Source organism: Amphiura filiformis, chromosome 2, assembly GCF_039555335.1.
Source record: "Amphiura filiformis chromosome 2, Afil_fr2py, whole genome shotgun sequence".
Lineage (NCBI taxonomy): Eukaryota > Metazoa > Echinodermata > Ophiuroidea > Amphilepidida > Amphiuridae > Amphiura > Amphiura filiformis.
Genome location: NC_092629.1, coordinates 45,073,655 through 45,088,216, shown reverse-complemented (window position 1 = coordinate 45,088,216; position 14,562 = coordinate 45,073,655). Strand labels below are relative to the sequence as shown.

General features: G+C 33.6%; 1 protein-coding gene across 1 annotated transcript in view; it reads right to left on the bottom strand.

The window, feature by feature from the left end:
* Positions 1 to 14,562, bottom strand: part of LOC140136065 (beta/gamma-crystallin-like) — a 50,068-nt gene that overhangs the window by 35,119 nt on the left and 387 nt on the right. The window contains exon 2 of the mRNA XM_072157773.1: positions 3,995 to 4,058. Within this exon, the coding sequence (XP_072013874.1) occupies positions 3,995 to 4,058 (64 nt within the window). The remainder of the gene's footprint in view (positions 1 to 3,994; positions 4,059 to 14,562) is intronic.

Genomic DNA, 14,562 nt, shown 5'->3' with positions numbered 1-14,562 from the left:
GTGCTTTTTTTTCTAACTTAAATTTTTGTAATCCTGAAGGTGTCTAGTGAATGAATTTTGATGTTCCCAAAATTAAATATTGTCCCATGGGGTTCATTTGGTGGCCATCTTGGATTCCGACAAAATTCAATGAAATTGACATAACTTTTGAACTAGACATCATAGGAAGACAAATGACCCCATTTTTTGGGATAATGTGGACATGAGCAATCAATTAAAAGGGTTATTTTCATGATTTAAACATGTTGGATACATTAAAATGCAAAATGTTACCAAAATAGTATCTTCAAGGCATACTCGTCTGTATATAATAGGAGCTCTTTTTGGTACATTGAGACGGATATTTTGATGTTATTGATTTATTTACTACTTTCTCTTCTAGGTGCATGACTTAACTTATTATTAGTTAGAACTGGTGTTAGTGTACTAAAAATCGTAGCATAGTTATGGTGAAGTGGTGGATAATCATGCCAAAACGCAAGGGTGATAAAGGTACCGAGTCAGACTCACTGCAGAAACGTCCACATGTAAATTGTATTTTACATGTGAGTGGTATTGAGCATCTAGATTATACGCCGCTCAGTAGAGTAAGGGGCTCCGCCACTGACAAGCTGGCTCAGCTACATGACATTTGCGACAAAAGACACATTGAACCTCATGATTCACCCTATCGCATGGATCATGATGCAGTCATGTCTACAGTAGAATTCATCTCGACCTTTGCAGGAATTAACCCCATTAAAAGCTATTAAACCAAGATAACACTCATTGAAACAGCTCAACTGATTAAATCGGATCTTCTCTGGTTATGCACAAGTGTCTGTTTTCATGTGCGATATCGCAATAAAGCTGGTATTATAGCTTCAGTTGGGTAACCGATTATAAAGGAAACGAAAGGAAACAATGGTATGTGTAGCTTTGTTCACGAAATGAGACAATTGCCTGCTTTTTGTAAACCAGAATTCTTGAAAATGAGCAACATAATGATTGTTGACTTAACACGGTTTGGAAATAATTTCTTCATATTTTTGGTGTTATCTGTCGTTTACACATCCTTCCTAATACACCAAAGTACGAATATTTCCAAACATCTAAATTAGCTAAAAATTTAGGACATGTTACAAAACTATATTGTCCAGAATTTTAGAAGAGTACTTTTAATATTGGCCGGTTATTTTCACACAGCGACGTTAACTAGGCAATGTACTATTACCTATAACATTAACTAAAACACCAAAGTACGAATATTTCCAAACATCTAAATTAGCTAAAATTTAGGACATGTTAAAAACTATATTTTCTAGAACTTTAGAAGAGTACTTTTAATATTGGCCGGTTATTTTTCACACAGCGACGTTAACTAGTCATATCCCCATACTTTTAACGTAGGGCTATTTGTAGAGGTCACGCGTCAATGGGAAAGAGCACTGTGTATTGTGTATAGGAAAACGGATAGTAACTGCAGTATGTGATGTCTGTATATGTAATCACATTCCGGAGAGTCTTGCTGGTGTAGATTATATAGAAACAATTGGATACAATCGAGGCTGCTACCAAAACTTTACTGAAAATCAATATCGTTTGAAACGTAGTGCAGGAACTATCATCCGTAGACAGAGTGAAAAACGGGTACATTGCTTAAAGATGGCATATCTTCAAAAATTGCGAGCCGATTGAAATTATTCTTTTGGTTTATTAAAGCTAACGATTTAAGATTATTGATGAGTATGGGCGGCCGTGAGATTCATCAGGATCGTTCAAAGTCAAAATTATTGAGATTCTGGTAACAGATCCAAGAAAATGTAGTACTCGCTCGATATAAAGAAGCCAGTTGGATCAGGAGCAGGGGCAAAACACTATGAACAAGGACGAGGGGGCATACAAATTGGACAGAATCTATGACCAGATCATCTCACAACGGCAGCCAACAAAAGTCGCGACGTCATCACAGCCACTTGGGTCTGCTGACATCTTGAAACACTTTTTACAATCATTGCAGAGTGAACATGTTCCTGATTGGAACTGAAATATATCTCCATTTTCCATTTTCTTGGATCTGTTACCAGAATCTCAATAATTTTACCTAACGATTTAAGGTTTCTGTACATACCAAAATACATTTGATCAACTTTCCAAAAACAAAACGGAGAAAAACAGGGCACAATGAGGGTTCTGTTTTTAGGGACACCCTGTATTAACATTGAATTGCGTTATCTGTTGACGTAATGAAAAAATGTGTTTTTAGGGGGAATTATTAGAAAAAGTGGGTAATGGTGAATCCAACGGACGATGACACAAAAGACATCAAGGATCAATACAAGAGGATACCTTGAATATGAACAACAGGAAAGAAAACGAGCAAGGTACACCAACTTGATGTGGGGAAACAAGTAAAATACAGACTAGACACTATGAAGGGGGGGACAAAACAGCAAATGTAGGCATTAAAAGTGGGTTAAGTTCGATATTGTTTCACTTATTGTTTCCCAAGAATAATCATGGAAGGTCACAATTTGATGTTAGAGACTAACGGCGTGAAGGGGGGCTGTGGTACCTAATGTGGACGGCTCCTCGCCCGGTAGGGTGTCCCATGGAGAGCAGGTGGGCCCAGACCGTCAGCTAGCTACTGTTCGAAATAGTAAGGTCATCTTGCGAAACAGTAAGATCATCAGAGTTGGAACCTGGAATGTGCGAACTCTTAACCAGAGTGGGAAGCTTCAACTACCTTGGCAGTCTAATCACAGAAGATGCCAGATGTATTAAGGAGGTTAAGAGAAGGATTGCACTGGCTAAGTCTGCGTTCTCAAAATTAGACAAGATCCTAAAAAACAGTGCCCTCAGTATAGAGACCAGAATTCGGGTACTCAACTGCTATGTCGTCCCTGTATTAATGTATGGAAGTGAAGCATGGTCAATAACAACAGACATTAAAAGAAGATTGAGAGCTGCGAGACGTGGTTCCTTAGAAGAATGATGAAGATCCCGTGGACTGATAAAGTGTCTAATGACGATGTCCTAAGTAGAGCAAATGTGAACAGGAAGCTGTTACGTGAAATCAGAGTTAAGCAGCTCAAATTCTTTGGTCATATCTTCAGAAAGGATGGTTTCGAGAACCTAGTATTGACAGGAAGAATAGAAGGAACAAGGAGCAGAGGCAGGAAGAGAGTGATGTGGTTATCAAATCTGAGAGACTGGCTAAAAGAAAGGGGAGCTGAACATAAAGCGACAGAGCTTCTGGAGATGGCTTATAACAGAGAATTGTGATATGACATGATCGCCAACGTCTTAGGATATAAAGCACTTTTCAGATAAAAAGTCAAAAATTACAATTTCTGTTTTTTCGTAATTTTCACAAAGAAAGACGAGACCCACCGCGCTGGTAGTAGTTCACGTGAGGTACACCTTGAGGTAGCTAATACCCTAAGGTAGTATAATAGTGCCACCCTTCTCCGTTTAGCTGCAATCGATGTGTCCGGGATTCCCCACAATCCGGCATTACCCCACTTTCCCCTACATAATTGTCTAATGACTTATTCGCAAAAAATTGTTCCCATTTTGCACCATTAAATAGGGCAAAAAATTTGCGCGCTTCGCGCACATTTGTACTATAGACATTGTCAACGGCCAAAATGTGTTGGATTTATTATACTTCAAGAAATTTTTTTCCCTACCCCATCCCCCCCATGTCAAAAAAGAAATCTACGCCACTGCCACATGCTACACACACACAAACCACTCACTCCTCACCACATGACCACGCCGCCTGCAAGCACACACCTATCAATTTTCTTACCAAAAGTGGATCTATTGGGGGGGTATGTGATTTTGTTTGATTCAATAGGGGGGTTACGTGAAATTGATTCATGGCAATAGGGGGGTTAGGTATTTTTCACCCATAAAGCTCAACATTTTCTCAGCCCCGCCTCCCGCATTAATAATGAGCGGTCCCTAAATGCATAATGCCATGAGTAAATTCATCTTGCGCTCAACATACCTTCGTTAGGGTGGCCATCGAGGTTCGCTAGAATGTCGGCTTTGGATTCACCTTGGAATGGAATCTGAACAAATAATAAAATATCTTCTGATATGAGAGCAATAATAATAATAATAATAATAATAATAATAATAATAATAATAATATAGGTTTTCCCGTCCAATTTCAAACTTTGGGCGTTCAGTTTAGTATAAGTTTCATTCCTTTTCGCGCGAAATTGATTGAACGCTTACATTCTCGATTTCAATTTAACAAATGTGCAATCTATTTCATTAATACGCATTCAAAGTTCTAAATACTGCACCCAATTTCGCACATTGTGCAGCAAATTTCGCAAATTGTGCAGCCAAATTCACGTGGCCTTGAATTCAGAGCCTATTTGGAAATACAAATTCATATATGCGGAAACAAAATGGAAAAATATTCAATCGAATTCGCAAAGTGCAGAATCGAATCCAGAAGTTCTTAAATATTTTACAATGGTTCAAATATAAAAATGCTATTTATCGTGTTTATATTGAACATTAGATAGGCCTACATGTATCGTCAACATTGTTCAAACAAGCACGTTGCTATATTAATTGTGAAGGGAAAACATATTTTAAAGTAATGTTTAAAATTGCCGTATGCATAGGCCTAGTAAAAAAGAAAATGAATTATAACTAATTATAATATTCAAAAGCTTTTTTCACGGTTTAGTTCTGAAACCATAAAGTGATGTATGTCCCATAGTTCAATCAAGCTCAGTGTAGTTAATCATAATTATAAAAATATAATGAAACTCTTCCTTTACGTTAATGCTACCTCTTCTTACGATAGGTCTTTTTTAAATATTCGTATTTTTAATTGTATAATATGTATCGTATAAGACTAAAACTGAATGAACACAGTCAAAACAACATCCAGAAATTAAATAGCTAAGCATATTTTGCAGTCGACTTATAAACATGTCCTTCACATCACAACCTGTTTAATTAGACCCATTTCGTGTCCATTTCATTGTGTGAAAATCTGTACTTTATATAGGCCTATAGTATAACATTGTATTAATTTTTATTTGGGGGTGGGGGGGGCACCGACCATGATTGGGGGCACCGGGTCTGATTGGGGGGCACAAGCCGTTTTTTGGCCATTTTCCTGTGGGATTTAAAAAAATTTCAGATCGATTGGGGGCACGTGCCACCCCCCGGTGCCCCTATGACGCTACGCCACTGGATTAACTGACATGTTAAAGTGTTAATATTGCTAACACCCGAACGTGTTAAGCGATGTTTTAAACATATTTTAATGCGTTCGTATGTTTAAAACATGTTACATTCGTATTTGCAAGAATTAATGTGTTTGTAAATGAACAATGTCAGACTGTACAAAAAGTATACTTCATTACAAACATTACCCATTAAAACATTTGTGTGTTTATTCTGTGTTACATAGGGCTACTCACTTTTTTTCTGCTGCAACGTAGACGTAGGGCCTATAGGCCTATGTCAGTAAAATGCGCATAATTTCAAATTGAATTTCTTTTCGCTAATTAGATTGTCAATGCATGAAATTGAAAATAGGATTAACAACGTTTCGCAGTCCCCCGTGCATCTTTGGCGCAATTGATTGCCTATTTCTTTAAATTAGACGTCTAATGGTGAAATTGAAACATTCGAGAACGAAATTGAATTCACAATAATGAATTGTTCTGATCATACATTAATTTGATTGAACTAAAATGAAATCGATTGCTCATAATACGAAAAAGAAATCGGGATTCGTTGCGATCATTCAATATTGCGCGAAAACGAATGACACTTTTATTAAATCAAACGCACAAGTTGCGAAATTGACCAGGAAAACCTATAATAATAATAATGATAATAATAATAATAATAATAATAATAATAATAATAATAATAATAATAATAATAATAATAATAATAATAATATTATTATTATTATTACAGACTTGACATTTAATATGGAATATATTCGCAAAATTCCCAGACTTGTTTGGACGGAGTATGCATAGACCGCACGGGCTAAATATTAATTGGGGTGTGTTGGGGGATGGTGTAAATTAATTGTTTGATGGAAAATGTGCTTTCCAAATGTTTACATTATGGTGCTCATAATGTAGCGAATTTGCCTAAAATGGCGGATTTAGGGAGGCTGAATTTGAGCTTTGTGGAGGACACAATTTCAGACTTTATGCAACATGGTTCTGTTATTATCAAATTTATTGGGGTTTGAGGTGATATTTCTTAAACTTCGTCAGCAACTGGCATTCATTACAGCTGAAAAACACTTACAATGTATTATTATTATTATTATTATTATTATTATTATTATTATTATTATTATTATTATTATTATTATTATATAATAATAATATTAATAATAATAATAATAATGATAACAATAATAATGATAATAATAATTATAGGTTTTCCCGTCCAATTTCGAACTTTGGTCGTTCAGTTTAGTATAAGTGTCATTCTTTTCGCGCAAAATTGAATGAACGCTTACATTCTCAATTTCAATTTAGCGAATGTGCAATCTATTTCATTTAATACGCATTCATAATTCTAAATAGTGCATCTAATTTCGCACATTGTGCAGCAAATTTCGCAAATTGTGCAGCCAAATTCACGTAGCCTTGAATTCAGAGCCTATTTGGAAATACAAATTCAATTATGCAAAAACAAAATCGAAAAATGTTCAATCGAATTCGCGAAGTGCAGAATCAATTCCTGAAGTTCTTAAATATTTTACAATGGTTCAAATATGAAAATGCTATTTATCGTGTAAGCATTAGATACATGTATCGTCAACATTGTTCAAACAAGCACTTTGCTATATTAAATGTGAAGGGAAAACATAGTTGAAGTATCATGTTAAAAATTGCCTAATGCATAGGCCTAGTAAAAATGAAATGAATTATAATTAACTATATATTTAAAAGCATTTTTCCCGGTTTAGTTCAGAAACCTTAGAGTGATGTATGTCCCATAGTTCAATCAAGCTCAGTGTAGTTAAGCATATAAATATATATGAAACTCTTTCTTAAGTTAACGCTTTTGATTCTATAATAAAAACTGAATGAACATAATCAAAACAGCATCCAAAAATTAAATAGCTAAGCACATATTTTGCAGTCGACTTGTAAACATATCCTTCACATCACAACTTGTTTAATTAATCAATATAGACCCATTTCGTGTTCAATTCATTGTGTGAAAATCTGGATTATAGTATAACATTTTATTAATTTTTATTCGGTGTCTGCAAATACATTTGAACATGTTATTAACTTATGCAGTGAAGGCAAACAGTGAGGGTTCAATTATAAACACATGAAAACCTGGAAACGTTAAGATTAACATGTTAATTTAATATGTTAACATCGGAATGTGTAAAGTGATGTTTTAAACATATTTTAATACGTTCGTGTGTTTAAAACAATATTAACATGTTACGTTCGTATTCGTATTTGCAAGCATTAATGTGTTTATAAATGAACACTATACCTAAAGTATACTTCTCATTACAAGCATTACCCAATAAAACATGTGCGTGTTTATTATGTGTTACATAGGACTAATCTTTTTTGCTTGCTGCAACGTAGACGTAATGACTATGTCAGTATTTTTAAAAATGCCCACAATTTCAAATTGAATTCCTTTTCGCTGGATAGATTGCTATATAAATTGATTAACTATTTCTTTAAATTAGACGTCTAATGTTGAAATTGAAACATTCAAGAACGAAATTGAGTTCAAAACAATGTCAGACTGTACAAAAAGTATACTTCATTACAAACATTACCCATTAAAACATTTGTGTGTTTATTCTGTGTTACATAGGGCTACTCACTTTTTTCTGCTGCAACGTAGACGTAGGGCCTATAGGCCTATGTCAGTAAAATGCGCATAATTTCAAATTGAATTTCTTTTCGCTAATTAGATTGTCAATGCATGAAATTGAAAATAGGATTAACAACGTTTCGCAGTCCCCGTGCATCTTTGGCGAAATTGATTGCCTATTTCTTTAAATTAGACGTCTAATGGTGAAATTGAAACATTCGAGAACGAAATTGAATTCACAATAATGAATTGTTCTGATCATACATTAATTTGATTGAACTAAAATGAAATCGATTGCTCATAATACGAAAAAGAAATCGGGATTCGTTGCGATCATTCAATCTTGCGCGAAAACGAATGACACTTTTATTAAATCGAACGCACAAGTTGCGAAATTGACCAGGAAAACCTATAATAAAAAATAAAAATAAAATAATAATAATAATAATAATAATAATAATAATAATAGTAATAATAATAATAATAATAATAATAATAATAATAATAATAATAATAATAATAATAATAATAATAATAAAATAGGTTTTCCCGTCCAATTTCAAACTTTGGTCGTTCAGTAAGTGTCATTCCTTTTCGCGCGAAATTGCTACATTCTCGATTTCAATTTATCGAATGTGCAATCTATTAAATTCAATACGCATTCAAAATTCTAAATAATGCACCCAATTTCGCACACTGCGCAGCAAATTTCGCAAATTGTGCAGTCAAATTCACGTAGCCTTGAATTCAGAGCCCATTTGGAAATACAAATTTATATATGCGAATTCAAAATGGAAAAATGTTCAATCGAATTCGCGAAGTGCAGAATCAAATCCAGAAGTTCTTAAATATTTTTCAATGGTTCAAATATTAAGCATTAGATACATGTATCGTCGATATTGTTCAAACAAGCACGTTGTTATATTAAATGTGAAGGGAAAACATAGTTTTAAGTAGTGTTAAAAATTACCTAATGCATAGGGAATACTAGTAAAAATGAAATGAATTATAACTAATTATACATTAAAAGCAAATTTCCCCGCTTTATTTCAGAAACCATAAAGTGATGTATGTTCCATAGTTCAATCAAGCTCAGTGTAGTTAATCATGTAAAAATATATCTGCTTCTTCTTACGATAGGTCTTTTTAAATCTTCGTATTTTTAATTGTATATGTACCGTATAAGAATAAAAACTGAACGAACACAGTCAAAACAACATCCAGAAATTAAATAGCTAAGCATAGTTTTGCAGTCAACTTATAAACATATCCTTCACATCACAACCTGTTTAATTAATTAATAGACCCATTTCGTGTCCATTTCATTGTGTGAAAATCTGGATACTATAATTATAGGCCTATAGTATAATATTTTATTACAGCTCAACTGATCATACTTTTCCTACATTCGACCTTGCATGATTTTTGAGTTGACACAGCCTCAATTCAAATATTTAGTTTTAGTTTTGGTTTTGGTTTTGGTCACGTGGTTTCCTATTGTCCTGCCTAACCACTTGAATCACAAGATATCGAACTCATTGTTTCTACCTTTTGTTTAAAACTAAACATTTGTGACAGGTAGTTTCGGTTTTGGTTTCAGTTTCTTATAAGTGGTGTGACGAATAAAATTACAGGGTTTGAAGTTACCTGATCTAAGTATACAAAAGAAATGTTTAAATTTCGCAGTGCAATATTCACGAGCAGAGAAGTCGAACAAAGCAGTCTACATTTGAAAGCATTGATTTAGTTTGAAAGCATTGACTTGAGACTACGAAATAGCCTAAGCTGATTTCACTGTGAAAATATATAGACCATCGAAATATTTCCACATACATTACAATAGACACTTGACAGATTATACATTTTAGTGATATAGACACTATTAAGCGCGCTTCAGACTCCGTATTGTACGTACAATATTGTATGTACAATACTTTTCGTGACGTCAAATAGTATTACACGTGCAATAAATAGTATGTACCGGGGAAATATATATTTTGCTACAATCATAGGTTGCTCAATTGATACGGAGTTGCCAAATTTCTAAGAGTTCTAAAATTAGTGAGTGCACGGAATGATGAACATCTTTTAATGTCTTCTTGTATTCAACCATGGTAGGTATCATAATACCTACCATGATTCAACTGTACTTGAATTATTATATAATCAATAGGCACCTTTTTAAAGTTAATAATACGTCGTATTAATACTAATATTAATAATATTAAAATTGTAATAATAATATAAATGGCACATTCAGATCTTATTTATTTATTTATAGATTTATTTATTTATTTATTTATTTATTTATTTATTTATTTATTTATTTATTTATTTATTTATTTATTTATTTATTTATATTATTATTATACTAGTGAAATTAGCACATAGCAATTACAAATTTGTTTCGTATGGATGGCTTGACCCATCCACACTCGTCAGTTGATTGATTTATTTATTGATTGATTGATAACTGATTGATTAATTGATTTAGAGATTCCTATATTGATTTAGAAAGTTTAAAAGTATTATTTGTAGGCCTTTGTATTTATTCTGGTTCTGATTTTATTGATACTGATATTTTTGTTAATTTTTAAAGTTTTGGCATAGCATTCGTTAGATTATAACACGCTGTGTTATGAATTTGCAACACCTTTTCACATATTGATATCGTTGAGGCATGTTATGATAGGCCTAAACGTGTTAATGCAGTAACCGTAGCGTTAGGGGTACGGAAGCCCCCCCCCCCCCATTGATCTGAAATATTAGAAAATCCCATAGGAAAACTGCCGAAAACGGCTTGTGCCCCTCCCCCCTCATCAGAACCGGATGCAACGCCTTCTATACTTTTTCATTCATTAATTATAGGCGTATTAATAGTAATGCGTTGAGTTTTTAAAAAGTAATATCCGCCTTTTTTCTTTCTTTTTGAAATGACATACGGTACTTGTTACAAAAACAAATCAGCATGGAAAACATTTTTTTTCGTCAGAGGAAGATATTTGGCCTATTCAGTGTCATAAAGTTACAAAATAGACGATCTTTTAAAATCATTTTTAAATATTTTTTTATTTATTTTTCAACCTTATTGTTTGTATTTGTAATGTTCACACAATCTGAACATGTGCTTGTAGGACAACGATTTTGAATTAAACATGTTAATTGTGATATTTTAATTCCCCTAGAACACCACAGTTAAGCGTCCAAAATTGTAAGTGGGTTTTCTTTTATTTAACCTCATTAATTCGCTAAAATTACTCGAAAACCCTCCTAAGAGTTGTTGTTACTAATAAACATTTCATAATTTTGGGCAAAGGATAGCCAAATAGTTGACCGAAATCGTATATTTGCACCAATACTTGACTGAAATCGTATATTAACATACAATATATATTTCAGAGTTGAAAGAGTTTCAACCCTATGAATATATTTCTGAAATATGTCTCTCTGATTGGTTGATGGTCAAGAGGATTACGGCATCCTCAAAGCCTCTTGCTGTAATTCTCTAATCGATATCTATTATAGGACCGATCTTCTGAAATCCATACAACCGTGTCAAATGAAATAGTCTCGAATAATAATTTGTGCACGATACAACGTTGATACGTCAGATTTCGGAATTTTATTAAAAATAGGCATAAATCACATTGAACAGGTTGAATGCTGGCAAAAGTAGATAAAATAACTATGGGTCGATTTTACATTAATCAGTGTCCTGGGGCCAGGATAACATTTAGGACTCCTTCGAATTCTAAAAACAATACTTCGCCAAATGTCCTTGCTTTCATTTTCTCATTTAATTTGTTTTAATTTTAATTAATTTCTTTATCCACTGGCTCTCTGGTAAATCCGGTATTGCCAAATATTTCTTGTCCATTACCCGTGTTAATCTATTTATTTATTCCAATGAACCATCTATTAAATTCCTTTAATACAATGTATAGGCCTAGTGTATTTGATAACAAATTTGTTTTTATTTTTGATTGGAATTTGGGTTCCATTACACGATTTCATAATAAGATATGTTTGGGCATGGCGGAATTAGTATATGATTAAAAATAGACATACTCTTAGGCCCCCTTTTTTAATGTTTGTAGGCCTACATTATTGATATCAATATTTATGTACAAAATGCAAAAGAATGTATATATATTTGATTGTTTTGTAAACATTAAATTTGATGTTTACTCATAATTATGTCTGGAAAGTCAGGGAAAAACTAAGGAGTATCGGTATTTAGTTTCCTGGGAAAGTGGATCAGATGAGCAGTGAGTAAAAACATTTGCCCTAAATCTTTATTTGATTTTCATTGTTTTATGAATTTATTAGGGCTACTGGTAAAGTGCAGAAAAAACCTCCAAACGCACTCTAGGATTTTTCATCAGCAGCAGTAGAAATTTCTCTTGCATAGATTTTCTGGTGACCTCGCTTGGATTTAGCAAACAATGAACCGTCAGGGTTATAGCGCGTTATTTAATCTGATTCAACTCGTCGTGGCACGTATATTTATTGCACGTGTAATACTTTTTGACGTCACGAAAAGTATTGTACATACAATATTGTACGTACAATACGGAGTCTGAAGCTAGCCTTATACACAACTCTATTTATGTGCATGTCGCATGACGGAAGATCAATATCATAGAAAGCTGGTTTAAACTGACTTTTATTCAATTTATTTATTGGAGAAGAGAGAGAGAGAGAGAGAGAGGGAGATAGAGAGAGAGAGAGAGAGAGAGAGATCGTCAGGGAAAGAGGGTGTGTGTATGTGTGGAGGGGGGGGGGTAAGGGTAAGGGAGAAAGAGAAACAGAGGGGAGAGAGCATTGGAAGTGGGAAGGGAAGGAGGGGGAGAGGGGAGCTTAAGAGTGGAGTGGAATAATAGGGAAGAGTCGATATCGAGTGTGGGGAGGGGGAGGGAGGAGGTTATATATAGGTGGCGGAGGGAACATAGGTAAGAGGTATGGGTTGTGCTTTCCGGGGAATAATCTAATTCATAATCAAATCATCTACATCATCATGCATCGTTTATATTTCAGACAAATAAACAAAACACCCCACCGGGCCCCCACCCCCTTAATATATGCACATGATTTCTACATGTAGGCCTCGTATATATATAGAACTCGGGTATAATTATAAGGTGTCATGAAAGTGTGCCACCTACGGCAGAGAGCATCAACTGTCGCCCGCGTTGATAGATATCGATAATGAAAATGTTAGCACAATAGGGTATTATATATGTATGGTTATAGGCCATTATACTTTTGATTATATATACCCTCTTGTGTCCTCCCAGCACAATAGTGTTATGATTGCAGAACAGTTCATCTCCACTTTTTTAATCCCTTGATTTTTGGTTTCTGAACAAAAGAGAAACCAAAACTAATGATTTGAAATGAGGGACAGTCATGAAAATAACTATAGATACTTGACGGACCATTAGTAGCCCAGTTCTGAGCCTTTTCATTGATCATTCATAACAATAGGTATCTGATGGATCAGTGAAGATAAGAAGGGATTATAATATATCCGTAACCTTGATATTATAGTACATCTCGAGGAAAAAGTGCAATAGACATGTTTTCATTTTATGTTTCAAATATCCCGCGCATGAAAATTGAGTATTTAACCCAAAATGGAAAATGGAACAATTTATTGGAAATCTGTTTTAACAGATTTTTTTGACATCTTTTTCTGCACTGTATTATACCTAAATTAAGAAATTTGATAAATATTCAAAGAAAATATAGGTCATCCAAAAATGTTGATTTTTACACATTTTGGGGCAAAAAAGGAAAAATAAGCAAAAATATCAAAATCTGTTTTAACAGCCTCATTCATCAAGTCATAACAAACGGCCTACATGCTTAATTTCTAATAAAATATTGAAATTGTGAAAAATATAGGTATTTATTGATTTTCATGTTTTTTCTTGCAAATATGCTAATAATATGCAAATTATGAAATTGCAAAATAAAGTTTCTACATAGCATACATCTTTCAAGTGTGATGTTCAAAATGACAGACATCAAAAAGAGATTCGATGAAATGTAAAGGTGTAGTAACAATTTTGGCATGGACTGTCTGGTTAGGCAAAGTACGGTAAGTTGAGCTGTACGGTAATTTTTTTGGTGTATGCAAAAACATTTGAACATGTTAATAATTTATGCAGTGAAAGTGAATGTTCAATTATAAACAAATAAAATCCTGGAAACATGCTGGAAACGTGAAGATTAACATGTTAAAGTGTTAATTATTGTTAACACCTGAACGTGTTAAGCGATGTTTTAACATAGTTTAATAAAACAATATTGACATGTTACATTCGTATTCGTATTTGCAAGCATTATGTGTTTATAAATGAACGTGAAGATTACATGTAACATGTTAAAGTGTTGATATTGTTAACACCCGAACCTGTTTTAGCGATGCTTTAAAAATATTTCGTATTCGTATTTGCAAGTATTAATGTGTTTATAAATGAACACTATACCTAAAGTATACTTCTCATTACAAGCATTACCCATTAAAATATTTGTGTGTTTATTCTGTGTTACATAGGACTACTCACTTTTTTCTGCTGCAACGTAGACCTATAGGCATATGTCAGTATACTTGAAAATGCGCATAATTTCGAATTGAATTCCTTTTCGCTAATTAATTAGACTGTCAATGCATGGAATTGAAAATCGGATTAACAACGTTTCGCAGTCCCT